The sequence below is a fragment of the Cynocephalus volans genome, chromosome X, assembly GCF_027409185.1.
Source record: "Cynocephalus volans isolate mCynVol1 chromosome X, mCynVol1.pri, whole genome shotgun sequence".
NCBI classification, from domain to species: Eukaryota; Metazoa; Chordata; class Mammalia; order Dermoptera; family Cynocephalidae; genus Cynocephalus; species Cynocephalus volans.
In genome coordinates, this window is record NC_084478.1 from 64,842,603 (window position 1) to 64,859,786 (window position 17,184).

The window sequence follows — 17,184 nt, forward strand, 5'->3', positions numbered from 1 at the left end:
TCCGATTGTGTTGCTATGACAATCCCTGAGACTGGGTAATTTATAAAACACAGAAATTTATTTCCTCATAGTATTTCACACTGGCAAATCCAAGATCAAGGCGCTGGCATCTGTTGAAGGCTTTCTTGCTGTGCCCTTACGTGACGGAAGGCAGAAGGGCAAGGAAGAGTGAGCCCACTCTTGCAAGCCCCCTTTATGGTGACATTAATCCCTTCAAGAAGGTGGATCCGTCATGTTCTAAACACCTCCCCAGAGGCCCCACCTCCCAACGCCAACACCTGAATTTTGGAGGACACATTCCCACCATAGCATTCATCCTTGGTACCTCCTTCACCTCTCTGCACTTACTGTGCTGTTCCACCCTAGTTTACTGGAATCCGCCCATGCTACAATCACACTGGGTCCCACATCACGTATGATAAAGGACATATTACACATACGTCCTCACGCTCGACTGCTTCTTCACCTTCATTCTCGTTCTACCCTTTATTCCCCCATTCACTTACACTGCCTCTCGTCCACTCATACTCACCCAACCAGACCTCGGCTTACCACAGACCCCTAACTCTCTACTTGTCCTTACCCAAATTCTCTCACATCGTATTGCTACTTCCCCTCCATTCACTCCCACTTAGACTCATTTCCTTCTTGCGCTTCTGCTTCCTGCTGCTGCATCAGATGACTCCCGCTCACTCTCATGTGGCCCGTCCTTCACCTCTGTTCATTGACTCCGGGCCTTATCATCCCCCCCATTCGCTCCCCTTCTACCTCTTCTTCAACTTTATCCTCCCAAATGCTGCCGTCCCCTTTTCCTGGGCCTCTGCCTCACATTACCCCAAACACCACCACGAGGTACCCCCATACGCTCGATCTTACGTTTGGTCACCTCCATTCTTTCTCAATTCTTCTTCATTATCTCACTCTGCCTCTCATTACCCCATTCGTTTAATTTCACCCCCACTGTACCTCCTCTTACCCTCTCCTCACTCACGACCTGCTCCCGACTCATGTCTATTTGCTCCCACTCGGCCCCACAGGTCCCCCGTTCAGTCACACTTTGGCTTCAATTCACTGCTTTTCGCTCACATTGGGACCCGTGTTTCCCCCCTTTTTTCACCCTGGACCACGTGACCTTCATCCCCTCTCTGTTTGCCTCACGATACCCACATTTCCTCATCTTCTCTCTTTACTTCCACTCCCTCTCACTCTGCCCAGCATCACCTCTGTTCGCGCACACTCTTCGGCTCATTCACATCTGCTGATTGACACTGGGATCCATGTACCCCCACATTCCAGGATCACCACCCCACAGTTCCCCCGTGTAATCCATCTGCTCCCAGACCCCTCTAGGCACTCACCTTCTCCCTCCTTATTCCCCCACGCAAAAAACCGCACACGGACTCACACCCTACCATGCACTCTTGTTCATTCCGTCTGACTCTGCCCCTTGTGCACCCCATTCTTCCCTCTATGCCCCACATTACCCCATCCACTCCTGCTTTCCCCACACGTTCACCTATCTTCACTCATATTTTGCCTCCTGAACACCATTCATTCATGCTCTGATCCTTAGTACTTACATCAGCTCTATTCCCATTCACCACCTTTCATCGTCCCGTTCACTCAGTCTGCTCCCACTTTCACCTTTCTTTCACTTATATTGTACCTCATTTTCCCACCGTTTACTGAAATCACCTGTAACCTCAAATTAATTCAAAATTGAACGTGTAGTCTCTCCTTCTCTGTGCCTCCCATCCCCCCACATTCACTCCACGCTGCTGTTCATTCACCTCCAGTCCGTCGCCTTTTGTCTCTCCTTGCCCCCACTCACTCCCACCTTGTCATTCATTCACCATTGTCCACTGTCCTATGTGTCTCTTGTCTACTGACACTCACGTTGGCCGGGACAGAAAAGTCTGATGTATTGTTGAGGATTCGGTTTGGCTGCACATAGCATCACCACCACAGATGCCAGTGGCTTCGAGAGGACGGAAGGGGATTTGTCTCCTGGAGGGAGGTATTTCGAGGCTCCAAGGTCACCAGAGACGTGGCTCCTTCTGTGCTGTCGCTCTGCCAACCTTACCTGTTTTCCTCGGTCCAAAACAACTGCTCACAATTGGCAGTGCTTTCATAGTTTTGGTAAAATGTGTATTATCAGCGATTGTAATGATAACTCTCCGACAAGGCGGGGGCCTTTCTCATTGTCTTTGGGTGAGAGTGTCACATCATGCAGACTCTGTGCTGGGACCAGCTACCTGTCACCTTTCCATACCTCTTCACCTAGCCACCTGCTGCTTAGGCTACTGTATGAGGAAGTCACCCTTGGAGGGGCTGATGGTAGGGGATGCCCAGGGCAGAGTGTGGGCCTCCTGATTCCACAGCAGAGAAGCTGGTCTCACTCAGCTTGTGGATGTGCACTTTCGGCCCTGGGATAGTTTCTGAAGGGCTGTATCGATGGTTCAGAAACATTTCTGGATCTGACCACCACTAGGCGATTTCAACTTACACATAGGGGGGCAGTGTGTGTGTATGTGTGTGTGTGTGTCTGTGTGTGTGTGTGTGTGTGTGTGTGTGTGTGTGTGTGTGTGTGTGTGTGTACATTAGGTGGTACAGGATGTTTGGGGGCAGGAAGGGGCAGGACGCCGATGGGCCATAAAGGACCCACCATTCCTTTTTTCCACCTCCTGATGCCTTGAGACAGTGGAAATCTTTTGTACCCAGAATGTTCTCATCCTTCAGAGAGGAGGAGATCTGAGTTACTCCCCTACTTTCTGTCTTTTCCTTGTCTGCTAGGAAGCTCCATTCCTTGGCTAGGTTTTTATACTATTTTTATTAGTTTTTGCATAGCCAATAGTATTTATTTATTATTTCATTGAGAAATAATTGATGAACATATTTCTGGAGGTCACGGTTGAATATCAATACCGGTGTACAATGTGTGATGATCAAATCAGGATAATTAGCATGTTTATCATTACGAAACGTAAACATTCCTTGTGTCCATTAACCAATTCTCCATAACCCCTCTCCTCCTGCCTCTTTCCCACCTCTAGTGACAACGGTTGTGCTCGATCCATCTCAAAGTTTGACACATTATTGTCACTCTTTCCTTCCTTCCTTCCTTCGCTCCTTCCTTCCTCCTTTCTCCTCCCACTTATGAGTGAGACATGCAGTATTTCTCTTTCTGTGCCTGGCTCGTTTCAATTGACATACTTTTCTCCAGCCTCATCCGTGTATCTGCTAATGGCAGAATTTCATTCATTTTTATGACTGGGTAGTATTCCATGGTGTATATATGCCACATTTTCCTTATCCGATCATCCATCAATGGACATTTACGTTGATTCCATATCTTGGCTATAGTAAATAGAGCTGCGATGAATATGCGAGTGCAGGTATCCCTTCGACATGATGATTTCATTCCTTGGGGTATATACCCAGTACTGGGATGGCTGGATCATATGGCAGTTCTATCTGTACCTGTTTGAGGAACCTCCATACTGTTTTCCATAATGGCTGTGCTAATTGACGGTCCCACCAACAGTGTAAAAGAGTTCCACTTTCTCTGCTTCCTTGCCAGCATTTGTTATTCCGTCTTTTTGATAATAGCCAGTGGAATTGGGGTGAAATGATATCTCAGTGTGGTTTTGATTTGCATTTCCCTGATGATTAGTAATGTTGAACGTATTTTCATATATTTGTTGGCCATTTGTATGTCTTCTTTTGAGAAATGTCTGTTTAGCTCCTTTGCCCATTTTTTTAAATTGGATTATTTGATTTTGTACTGTTAAGTTGTTTGAGTTCCTTGTATATTCTGGATATTAATCCCGTGTCGGATGTATAGTTTGCAAATATTTTCTCCCAGTTGGTAGGTTGCCTTCTCACTCTGATGATTGTTTTCATTGCTGGGTAGAAGCTCTTTAGCTCGATAGAATCCCATTTGTTTGTTTTTCCTTTTCTTGCCTGTGGTTTTGAGGTCTTACTCACAAAGTCTTTCCCCAGTCCTACACCCTGAAGCGTTTCCCCTGTGTTTTCTTCTAGGGGGTTCATAGTTTCATGTCTTATATTTCAGTCTTTAATCCATTTTGAGTTGACTTTTTGGTATACAGCAAGGTGTATGGGTAGAGGTTCATTCCTCTGCAGATGGATATCCAGTTTTACCAGCACCATTTGTTGAAGAGGCTGTTCTTGGTACCTCTGTCAAAGATCAGTTGGCTGTAAGCATGTGGGTTGATTTCTGGCTTCTCTATTCTGTTCCAGTGGTCCGTGTGTCTGTTTTTATGTCCTTGGCTAGTTTGAATGGTTCTGGAATGAGGCTCTCAGATAACTTCTGGAAGTTCTGTGGGATACGGAATTTTAAAAAGAAGAGTATAATTGGATGGAAGCTATGGATCTGACCTTGAGAACCTGTGTGACCTTGGGCAAGTTAGTTAATCTCTCTGGGACCAGTTTCCTCATCTGACAAGTGGAGGACATAGGACTGTTGTGGAGACTATCTGAGGCAGGCGATGTCATGTGCTTCACACGGTGCCTGGCACAGAGGAGTCACTTGCTGTGTCTGTTGCCAGGAGCCTCCTCACTGGTCTCTCTGATTGGTCTCTCTGTTCCTGCCCTTGCCCTCTGCAATCTGTTCTCCACAAAGCAGCTTGCAGGTCATTTTAAAATTTTTCTTCTTTTTAAAAACTTTATATGTACACATTTTCACACACAGACACACACACACACACACACACACAGCCTACTATTATGTAAGCAATAATAATAATAATAATAAACTACCATAGGCCTTGCGATACGCTAGGCATTGTTCTCAATACTATACAATTACCAACTCATGTGTCACCAGAACCTTAACGAGGTAGGCACTATCGTTATCCCCATTTTATCGATAAGGAAACTTAACAGAGAGACGGTAGGAGTCCTGCCCTAGGTCACACAGATGGTAACGGGGGTTTGAACCCAGGCTGTCTCCATCATGTTTGCTTCTTTGGGGGGCTCTGTTTACTTCCCTGCTATATCGCCAATGTCTAGAACACTACCTGGCATAGAGGAGGTGCTTAACAAATTCCTGTGGAGGTCATATTCTAGTAGGGCAAGACAGGCCGTAAACAAATGAGTCAAATATACGTGCATTTTTAACATTAATATGTAATACCAGATTGCTTCAGACTGGTCTTCAAAAAATATGATCCCTCCAATGGCTTCCCATCATGTCCAGAATGAAATATGAACTCTGTCCCTGGCCAGAGGCCCTCCATCACCTGGCCCCGCCCACACCTCCTACACTCCCAGCACAGTGACGCTATCTCTGCCCACCCAGGGAAAGCAACCTGTCAGCCCCTACTTAGTACATCCCCTTCACTCCCAGGGTATCTGTGTGTGTCCCATATTGCCGTTCATTTATTTTTCAGCTTCCTGTTTTTCTGTATACCGACCTACTGTTCTTCAAGCGCTAGAATATACTGTCAGCCTGGCCGCCGGATGGAGCCACCGGTTTTCCCTACCTCCCAGTCTTTGTGCGCGCAGAGCAATTCCGCTACGCATCCTGTCTACCCATTCAATTACATGTGCCACCCCGTCGACGCTCTCCAAGTTCAAGACACGAAATCCTTGCCGGCTAGAAACTCTTCCTTAATTGGATAGTCCCCTGCGCGCCGTGAGAAAACTGCTGTCTGACGTCTTAGGGTTGCCGGCCTCCGCAGAACAAACTAAACACCTGCTCTGTGCGGCCGTCCTGGAGGGAGGAGACGGGGAAGGCGCGGCCATCTCGCCTAGGAGCGCTGACGTCACCTGCGCGGCCGCCGTCCATCTGCGCCTGCGCCGCGGCCTCGTCGCCTTCTCGGCCCCATGTTGACTCCCGGCGGGCGCCATGTCAAAGGCACCACTGAGCGCGCGCAGAACCTGCCCCGCTGGGGTGCCAGAGTCGGTCCGGAAGCCAAAGTGCTCGCCGAGCCCCGAGCTTGTAAAGGTCTCCTGAACGGTGGACAGATATTCTGTTGTCGAGAGAGAGTGAGTTTGTGGGGCGAGCGCCAGGGGCCGTGGGCTGAGTGCTGGGGCGCTCAAAGGTTGAGTGAAGGGCGGTTGGTGAGGGTCATTGATGTGTGCGTTTGGTGGCCGAGTGATGGGGAACCCAAGGGTCCGGGAGTGAGGGTCTGGGGGCTCAATGGTGGACAGAGTTATGGGGCTAGTCGGGATTGCGGAGGGCCTATTCAAGTTTGATTTTTACACATTTTCCAGCACAGTGAGCTGCACCAAAGGTTCCTGCACATCCCTCAGGCCCCTCTTTGGACGTGCCCTGCCTTCCCGCTGCCCCCTCCCCTTGCCCAAGGCCCAAGGTAGGGAGGGGCCTGGTGTGAATGCTCCAGCCGAAGTGAATCTGCACCCGAAGGCCCCTTTCCGGCTCCAGGGCCCAACGTCCCCAGCAAGGTGAGGAGAAGGAAGAAGAGGCACGTGAGAGGACCCACCTGACCCTGGGCCTCGCCCAGAGTTTGGGACCTGGGAGGGGCGGGGCATGGTGCTGCGAAGTCTGAGGGGGATGGGAGCGATAATAGAGACTTTTACAGTCCCGTTGATTGGAGTTTAAGAAGTAACGTATTTGAGTTATAGATTAATTAGGAAATAGAGGGAAAAAAACTCAAAAGGAACTAATTTTCCCACCCGGAAACATTTGAAAGTCCGTTCTTAGACATTTTTTAGTGTTTATAAGTGTATGCCCTTTAAACATTTAACATATAATTTTCGAGTGGGTTCCTGCAGTTTTATAATGTACTTTTTCTCATTTAGAAGTTTAGTGTAATCCAGCGTAAATTTTTTTCTATACCATCTTAAACACTTTTGAGATATGTGTACCACAGAGTACAAAGATAATGTGCACAGTTCCATGTAACATTTTTCTTTTTTGTCTTTTTTGTGACCAGCACTCAGCCAGTGAGGGCACCGGCCATTCTTATATAGGATCCGAACCCGCAGCGGGAGCATCGCTGCGCTCCCAGCGCCGCATTCTCCCGAGTGCGTCACGGGCTCAGCCCTTCCATGTAACATTTGGAACAGCTGTGTAGCACTTCATCCCTTACATTTCTGTATTACTAATCCTTTATCATGGGTACACTTGGATCATTTAAATTGGACATTATTAAAGTTAATCCTGATATGAAGGTACCTACAGAGAAATTACGATATGTTATGATAAATGATTTCATTAAGGAAAATACCTATAAATACATTTAATGGGTCAGTATGCCACTTAGTATATACATGAAGCATTTTGCGTACAAGGTTCACATGAGGAATAGAGTCAAGAATACACAGGTCCGGGTTAAAACCTCATGTTTGCACAAACTCTTGCACAGTGCGGCCTCATGACCGGCTGGTGTGTGAGGGGATTTCTAGGCAGATAATTCTAGGAACTGAATGCCTGATGGGATCTTTCGTATGCTCTTCTCTTTTCCAGACATTCCAGCTCAGCCTTCACACATCTCTGCTTTTTCCCAGGAAGACCAGGAAATGGCCAAACTCCAGGTAAGTATGTTGTCTGTCTCTTGCTATCTCTTTTTCACTTTGGATGTAATGAGATATGTAGGAATCTCTGCCCTAAAGTAGGAAATTACTTGTAAATAAGGATGAGGATCAGGGAGAATGAGAGGCCAAATTAGAATGCAGATGCATTGGAGGACTTCGGGTGGAAGAGACATTAAACTTGAGCTGCCGGTTTCCCTTTGAGGTTCCTGGCAGCCAAAGAGAAATGTAACCAGTATCTTGGCTCACCTTAGTCATCAGGAGAGAGCACAGAGTCCTCAGGGGAAGTCAGGGTTTCCTGGAATTGCATTTCAAAGCACTTCTTTGCCAGGTCTTCATGTGGGTAATGGAATTGTCTTCAACCACAGCCTGATGATAAATGCAGTTCCTGGTTTCCTGCAGATAGTCATGCACTGCATAACGAGGTTTCGGTCAATGATTGACCGCATATACAATGGTGATCCCATAAAATTGTAATGGCTATACCATATAGCCTACGTTCGTAAGTGTGTGTAAGTACATTCTGTGATGTTTGCACAGAGATGGTACTGCCCAACGATGCACTTCTCAGAGCTAACCCTGTTGTTAAGCGACATGTGGCTTTATTTCCTACAGCATTCCTCAGTGAGCGGGAGACATCATGTCAAAGTGTAATTTGGGAATGAAATCTCCTATGGAACTTACCTCTCTTTCATGTGACTTTCCTCTTACCTGTAGCCTCATGCAACCACAGATCTGTTCTGGGTCACTATAGTTTTATCTTTTCGAGGTATGGGAAGGGTCATAATCATAACCCCTCCTTTGTTCAGCATAATACGACTCAAGGTGGAGAGAAAACCTATGAATGTCCTGAGTGTTGAAAATCCCTCAGTGAGTATTCACTCCTTATTGTTCATCAGATCGCTCATACAAGAGAGGAACCTTATGAATGTAGAGAATGTAGAAGAGCATTCAGTAGGAAGGTACACCTCAGTATACTTCAGAGAATGCATACAGGAGACAAACTCCTTGAATGGAATGAATGTCGTAAATCCTTCAGAGAGGAATCAAGACTGCATATACGTCAAAGAACGCATGCAGGTGAAAAACCGTATGTGTGCAATGAGTGTGGCAAAACCTTCCAAGAAAAGACAAAGCTCATCATATACCAGAGAAACTCACACAGAAGAGAAGCCCTATGAATGTTCTGAATGTGGGAAAACCTTGAAATCCCCTGTGTGGGTGTTCTCTTGTACATCAGAGAACACACACAGGAGAGTAACCTTTTGAATGTAATGAATGTGGCAAATCGTTCAGAGAGAAATCAATGCTGCATAGACGTCAAAGAACTCACACAGGAGAGAAACGTTATGTGTGTTCAGACTGTGGAAGAGCCTTTATCCTTAAGGTGAGCCTCAGTGCTCATCAGAGAATTCATAGAGGAGAAAAACCTGATGGATGTACTGTACGTGGGAAAGTCTTCTGGAAGTCATATCTCATGTTCCATCAGAGAGCTCATACAAGAGAAAAATTTGAGAAATCCTTTGAATGCAACAAATGTGATAAAGCTTTCTTCCAGAAATCATATCTAATGATTCATTAGAGAGTTCACACAGGGGAGAAACCGTATGAGTGTAATATATATGAGAAAACCTTCTCCCAGACGTCATAGTTCATTGTACATCAAAGACCTCGTACAGGAGAGAAACCCTATAAATGTGCTAAGTGTAGTAGAGCCTTCAGAGAGAAGTCAAAACTCGCTGTACGTCAGAGAACTCGCCTAGGAGAGAAACTCTATGACTGTCCTGATCATGAGAAAAATCTTGCAGGAGCCAAAGCTCAGCATGGATTAAAGAACTCAGAGAGAAGAGAAACCTTACAAAAGAACTGAAAATGGAAAATCTTTCATAGAAAAGTCAAAGAAAAAGAAAAAGGTGAGGTGGGGGTTCATGCTTTAGCTAGGGTGATCAGGGAAAGTTTTCCTGAGGACATGATATATGAGCTTAGACCTGAAAATGAGGTGCCAGCTATACTGGGGGGAAGAGCATTTCAGGCAGAAGGAATAGCAAGAGCCAAGGTCCTAAAGCAAAAACCTTGGCCTTTGTACTTGTATCATGGGTATATATTGAAGGACCATTTTACATCAGAGAGGTTGTTCAAGACCGAAATCTTTTTTGAAGCCTTGAATATATGCGAGCTGTGAGTTGGAAGCCTAACCTCACCATGAAATCTGGTCACAGGTATCAAGCGAATCCCAATTTAATAAATTTCAATAAGCATAGTCCCTTGGAAATGATATAAGGGAAATGTGTTTCTAGACTTAATAGCAAACTCGCGTACAAAAGAATAAATAAAATCTACTATTGTTAAGAATAGCTGTTTTGTCTTTTCTCTTAATGGGGAATGAGTGCCATGTACAAGAAAAGAAGGGTTTACCAAATGATGTAAAGGTACAAATTTACACTTAACCACTAAAGGAACACCAGTTCAAAATATACTGGAAATGTTCTAATTTATTAGAAAGGATGCATAATCAGAACAATATAAAGAAAAGAGCACTAGGGCATCAAATCCAGTTTCCAGAAGTATCAACAATTAATAATGTCAGCATTTCCACCCCAGCCTGTTCTGTGGGCAAAATTTTAGCTGTGTTCCTACGCATGATCTTCTCCCTTTGAGAGCTTGTTCGTGCAGCCTTCCCAGAAATACTGTGAACTTCCCCATAGGCATTTAGAAGAGCCCTCTGTAGTGGATTGAATTAAGTCCTCTCAGTACTCACTGAAGCTTGAATTGTGTCCCCCAAGTTTTATGTATTAGAAGCTTAGCCCCCACTGTGACCATTATGAGGGTGGGAAATCCTGTGATGGTTATTGAAGGGTGGAGCCTTGAGGAGGTGTTGGGATTGTAGGACTGTGCAGTAGTGAATGGATTAACACTGGTGCTCAGGTGTGGTTCTGAGGGATTTAAAGGAAGAAGAGAGTCTCTGCTCTCTGCTCTCTCTGCTTCTACCATCTAGCAATGCGAGACCCCTGGGTTACTGGTGCCAGCATCAGATGGCCTATGGATTTCCAGCCTAAGAAACTATAAGAAACGAATTTCATTCTCTTTAAACTTACCCAGTTCCAAGGATTTTGTTATAAGCAATGGAAACGGACCAATACACATTGTTTACTTAAATTCTCCAGAATTGATTTCTACACCTTTTGATGAATAGCTATCACATTCAGAGATCAGTGCCCAGAGTGGTGGCACTCTTTACGGGCCCCCAGGGCGGTGTGTGATTTGGTTATCTAGGCTGGTTGGGGCTGAAGGCAGGATGAACCCAACTGACATTAAGGAAGGGGGCTCGAGATTTCCTTGGCGGGAAGTGGCAGCTAGCTGTTTTCTTCATCATCTGTGCTTATCCTGAGTGAAGTGAACACTGAAATCCAGGCTTTGGGTAGTTGAGTATCCAGCCCCAACCAAAGAATACAAAGGACATGAGGGACTGTTTCCTCACTGCAGTGGCTGCTTCCAATGGGGCCGGTACGAAGAGAAAGAATGGCAAGTTCAGACTCCTAAATTATCTGCTCAAGACACAGACAGAAACCCAGACATTCTGTAAAAAATTAGTACTTTGTGCACCCGCTGAATTCCCTGTCTATATTGCCAGTCTGTCATTTGAACCTTTGGACTCTGTATAGAAAGGGATGGGGTGCTGGTATTCAAATGGTGATCTGTGGGAGAATTTGGGACAGTGTGAATACGCTAAACTTCTGATTCCCACTGAACTTCTTGTGTAAGCTCAATCCAATTCCATTCTCCCCAGAAGAGACTCTATGTGCCTTGTTAAAGACCACCAAAATAGTGAAGATACAAAAGAGTTCTGTCACCTCCCAATGTGTATCCCTTTTGTAGTCAACCCTTTAGTGTACATTGGCTCCAGGCAATCACTGATATATTTTTGGTCTCGGTCGTTTTGCCTTTCCCATGGTGTTGTATAAATGGAATCATACCGTACTTAGCCTTTTGAGTCTGGCTTTTTTCACTTAGCATAATACATTTGCGGTTCATCCGTGTTGTTGCGTGTATCACTAGTTCTTTCATGTTGATTGCTGTGCAGTATTACATTTTGTGGATTCCAGGTTGTTTACCCATTTACAGGTTGAAAAGCATTTGCGTTGTTTCCGTGTTTTGGTGATTAAAAATATAGCTGCTGTATAAATGCTCATGTGCAGGCTTTCGGGTTTACGTAAGTTTTCATTTCCTTGAAGTAGATATACCTGGGAACGGAATTGCAGGATTGTATGGTAGTATATGCTTAACTTCATAAACAACCGGAAAACCACTTTGCAAAGTGGCTGTGCCATTTCACATTCCTGCCTATGATAGGAGACGTCTGGTTCCTCACCAGTACTTAGTATTGTCGGGTTTCTTTCCCCATTCTAATAGACATATAGCGGCATCTCGTTGCGGTTTTAATTTGCAGTTCCCTCATGACTAATGATGTTGAGCATCGTTTTATGGGCATATTTGCCATTTCTATATCTTTTTTTCAGGATGTGTCTGTGTTTTGCCTTTTGTTTTTTTTCAGTTTTGAGAGTTCTTTATATATTCTCAATACAAGTTCTTTGCCAGATATTTGATTTGCAAATATTTTCTTCCGTTCTGTAGTGTGTCTTCTCGATCTCTTAACCATGTCTTGAATTTTGATATCACATCTAAGAAGTGTTTGGCTAACCCAAGGTCAAAAAGACTTTCTCCCATAGTCTAGAAATAGTGTAGGTTTAGACTTTACATTTACGTCTATGATCCATTTTGAGTTAAATTTTATATATGTTGGAGACGTTCATTGATGTCCTATTTTGGGCATATCAATATCACATTGTTCCAGAACCATTTGTTCAAATAGGAACTCCCATTTTCCATTGAATTGCCTCTGCGTTTTTGTCAAAAATAATTTGTATATATAAAGATCTAAAGTACATTTAAATATAACAGACGTGAAGTCCACAGTTTATAAGTGTACAGCTTGATGAATTATTACAAAGTGAACACACTGTGTAGCCACCACCTAGGCCAAGATATAGAACATAATCGGGACCTCAGAATCCCCCTTCATGCCCTCTGCCTAAATCTCTGCCACCCACAAAAGTAATCACTGTCCTGACTTGGATTAGCCTTGCCTGTTCTCTTACTATATATAAATAAAATCATGCAGTGTGTACTCGTCTGATTCTGGTTTTTTTGCTCATCAGTACATCTGTGACAGTCATCTGTGTTGGACATGTGCAGAGCAGTTCTCCGGGTGGCCTTGCGCTGATGTTGTCCTCCCCTTTTTCTCACTTCTACTTCTCAAGAATAATTGTGGAATGTGCTGGGAATGTAACATCCTGAGATAAAGAGGGGTCTGGCTTGAACAGCCCAGGCTCTGTCCTGGACCCGGCACCCGTATAACCAGATGTCTTAAGTGCTTTAGCTCAGTGGGTCCTGTGGCCCTGGAGGTGTAAAATACAAGGCAGGCAGCTTTCTGGGGTCCCTCAGCTGCGGTGGAAGTGGGGCATGTTTAGACTACGTTTGTCCCACACAGCTTTCCTGAGCCATGGGGGACCAACTCACAATGAATCTGAGGCTTCTGTTGTCACTTGCTGCCTATCTGTAATTACTAAACCTGTTCCATGTAACTTGTCCTAGTCACATGTGCGTGGGTGTTCCGTCTCACCAGACTCAGACAAACCGGTAGCCAGCGGCCATTAACATGCTTCATTCACAACATGTGGTTGTAGTTTATTCATTTTCGTTAACACACAGCATTCCATTGAATGGATGTGTCACAATTGGCCCATTCTACTGCTGACACACATTTGGATTTTTTCTCATGTTTTAGTGTTAGAAATAGCGCTGTCGTGAATATCTCGGTACTTGCTTTCTAGAGCACATGTGCTTGAATTTCTCTACGGTGTGTACCTAGGAGTAGAATTGCTGGATCGTGGTGTATGCAAATCATTAAATTTAGGAAATAATGCCACTGTTTCCCAAAGTGATTATAGCAGTTTACATTCCCACTAACAGTGTGTGAGAATTCCCATTTCAACACACTGTGGTATTTTAGTCTGCTCAATTATGACTTTTCTGGTGGGCGCATAGTGGTGTCTCAAAGTGACTTACATTTTCATTTACCCGACTGCCAATGGGGTTGAGTACTTTTCTGTTTACCTGAGTGGTAATGAGGTAGAGTACATTTTCTCATGTTCGTAGGTCATTTGTTCTCGCATTTAGTGAACTACCTATTCACTTCTCTTGGTCATTCTTCTGTGGTGTTTGCATGCTTCTTATTGATTCATAGGGGTTATTTATGTATTTTACATAAGAACCCTTTATCAGTCGTGAATATTGCAGATAATGTTCCCATCTGTGGCTTGCCTTTCTCACTGTACTGCTCTTAGTGTTTGAACGCTTACAAGACTTTTCCTTGGTGAATAGTACTTTTCATGTTTTGTTTTAGAATTCTTTCCCTATCCCAAGCTTATGAAAACATTTTCCTGTATTATTTTACCGATGCTTTCTTGTGTTTCCTCTCACATTAGATTTACACTTTACTCGTAGCTGTTTTTTGTGTATGGTGAGTGGGACAAAGAGATTTCATTTTTTACCATATAGATATTCAATAACCCGGCCACATTTATTGGAAAGATCACCTTCTCCCCGCTGCTTTACTGTGCCAACTTTTTTATAAACCAGGTGTCTATACACGTTTGGAATCTCTTTTGACTTCCACTGGACTATTTTCCTATTCTTGTGTTAATATCACATTGTCTAAAATATTCTATTACTTAATGGAATCGTTTTTCTACTGTGACTTTTGATTCTCCCACAAAGGAGATCATATGAATTAGGCATCCTATAGTAAGTCATGACGATGAACTGGGATCCCAGTGAGAAATTCCCCTACATTCTATCCTCATCACCCAGTGGTCAGCATTTTAGACTAAAAGTAATGTGCCATCATAGGGACTAGTGACATTTGAGGACGTGGCTGTGGATTTCACCCAAGAGGAGTGGCAGTACCTGAACCCTCCACAGAAGACCCTGTACAGAGATGTGATGCTGGAGACCGTCAGCAACCTGGTCTGTGTGGGTAAGAATGGCTTTCTTGGGTCAATTTGCTGTTTCTGATTATTGCCTCCAATAGAGGGCCTTTTCTTTCTTATTCCCTCCCCCACCCCACCCCCATTCTCTCCTGACAAGATGTTTGTGAACTCAAAACCCAGGTTGAATGGTTTGACTTTACCACTTTGTCAAGCAATAGGTCCCTTGTGCTGCCCCAAACTGCAGCTTCCTCTGTCTCAGAGGCTCTGAAGACCAAGGAGATATTTCTGTCATTTCTCATTAACAGGGCAGCAGGTTACTAAGCCAGACCTCATCCTCAAGTTGGAGGTGGAAGAGCCTTGCCAGGCAGAAGGAAAAATCCCAATTTGGACCTTTTCGGGTGAGTAGGATTGTCCCAGGCTCTGGGGACATGAGGTGCCTCCTAGCCGATCAGTCAGGGCTTGGGCCCTCTAAACGGGCTTTCAAGAATATCTCGGGAAAAGGCTGTGGCCCTTGGTGCTGCTGGAGGACAGGGACATGAGCTCCTCACATACAAGACAGACACCCCCTCCCATGTCTCACACCCACCAGAACAGTTTCCTTAAGTTGGTGCTTGCCTGCAAGTTTCTGCACTGTTCCTTTTGTCCCATCTACTTTCTGTCTCTCGGTTTTTTTCTATTCTGAAGGTTTCATATAAATGGAATTGCGCAATATGTGGCCTTTCTCGTGTGGTTTCTTTCATTTGGCAAGTTTTCAAGGTTTATCCACATTGTAGCATGTATCAGTACTTCGTTCCTTTTTATGGAGGAATAATATTCCATTGTATGGATAGACCACATTTTGTTGATCTGTTCTTCTGTTGATGGCCATCTGGGTTCTTGTCACTTTTTGACTATTATGAATATTGCTGCTATGAACATTGATATACGATTTTTCGTGGTGATGTATGGTTTCATTTCTTTCATGTAGAAAAATAGGGTTAGAATTGTCCCATGTGGTAATTTTACATTTATCATCTCGAGGAACTGCCAAACTGTATGAATATCCTGTTCCTTAAACACTCTTACCCAGTAGTTTTAATATTCACTGATGATTCCTGCCTGAATCAGTTACTACTAAGTTGGTTGATTCTTATTTTTTCAGTGGGTTATCATCCATTGCTGTCACTGTTCATTTTCATGCTCAAATTGTCCTCAATGTGACTAATAGGCGTCCCTTCAGGCCGGTGTCTCTGTCCTATTGCCATGTCCCTACCTTTGTTTGAGCACTTCCTCACTTTCTTGCACAAACATATGTTCCAGGTTCATCTTGTATTTTCCCTGTTTTAGGGCTGGAATTAGCAATTTCTCCAAAGATTTCTGATTTCAGTTAGTGGGAATGGTATTTAGAAACCAGTTTCTTGGTGCTGGGTGTACTCGTAGCTACTCAAATTCTTATCTCTTATAATCTATAGATGATTCCCCTCCATGTCGTTTTTCCCCGTGGTATTTCCTTTTTAAGTAACTGGGTCATTTTTCCTTTAGTTTTCCACATTCTGGATTTGGCTGTTCAATACCCTGTGGTGGTATTTAGCATGGTTGTCTGTCCCCTGTCTTTCTTGTCAGTTGGTAGTTAGATGTAGAAGATGGATCAGATTTTGTTTTCTACTTTGAGCAAGTTTACTTCCCAGCTACTTCCACCAGGAGGCATGTAATACATGGTTGTCTTTCTTTGTTCTACGTTAGATCCATGAATTCATTAATGGTTGCAAAATGGTGATATTCTAATTCTATCATTCCTTCTCTTGGGTGAGCTGAAAGATTCTAGAAAGAGAAACTGCCCCCTCACCTATTTGCTTACTGTGAGTTACACATACAGAAAAGTTTGAAGAGCCGAGCCAGGATTTGCTCCTGGACTAGAGAGCCACAGCACTAGCTAAGCACATGGGCCATACTGCTGCTTACTACTGAAGGAGGTTCAGATTCAGCAGATCCTTGGGGGAGCTTGGGTCTCATCAAGAGACCTGGTCTTCCAGTGGTTTCGTGTTCATTCTTGGTAAGAAGTGGTGCTTTGCTATCCAAAGAAAGGAAGTCACAGGGAAGGAAACCACAGCTGCACAATCTATTTTAAAATTCAGTATTGCTATGGCAAAATGTTAACATTATTGAATCTAAGTGGTAATATGAGTATTTATTATACTCTTCTTTCAACTTTTCTCTATGCTTGAAAACTTTCATAAAAATTTTAGGGGGAAATTGAGAAGAAAAGTGAACTATAAAAGTCGATTAAAAACTAAGCGTATGTGCAAAAAAATATTTACCATATTTCACTGATTTCAAGATACCATTGATTTAAAGCCATGGCACTGAGAAGGGAAAATTGCCACCAATTATTCTATGGCATACCATTCATTGTAAGGCATATCTGGATTCAGAGATGTTGAAATGTAAAATAATGTGCATCTTCTACTTGACCAAATATGAAATTAAAAGCAAGCCTTTGCAATTTTAACCATCTAAATGAGTGGTACAGATAACAAACTACCTTAAATATTAATAAAAATTCAAATCAGAAGATAAGAGTAAGCTTTTGTGGAAAGACTGATGTGCCTATTGAAAGTTATCTAGATTCTCAATATAGCAA

At 43.8% G+C, this 17,184-nt stretch overlaps 1 protein-coding gene across 1 annotated transcript in view; it reads left to right on the forward strand.

Annotated features, from left to right (window-relative positions):
* LOC134368020 (uncharacterized) overlaps positions 1 to 17,184 on the forward strand; it is a 163,655-nt gene that overhangs the window by 114,230 nt on the left and 32,241 nt on the right. Inside the window, 4 exon segments of the mRNA XM_063084644.1 lie at positions 8,391 to 8,658; positions 8,748 to 8,959; positions 14,485 to 14,611; positions 14,870 to 14,962. Coding sequence (XP_062940714.1) covers positions 8,391 to 8,658; positions 8,748 to 8,959; positions 14,485 to 14,611; positions 14,870 to 14,962 — 700 coding nt within the window.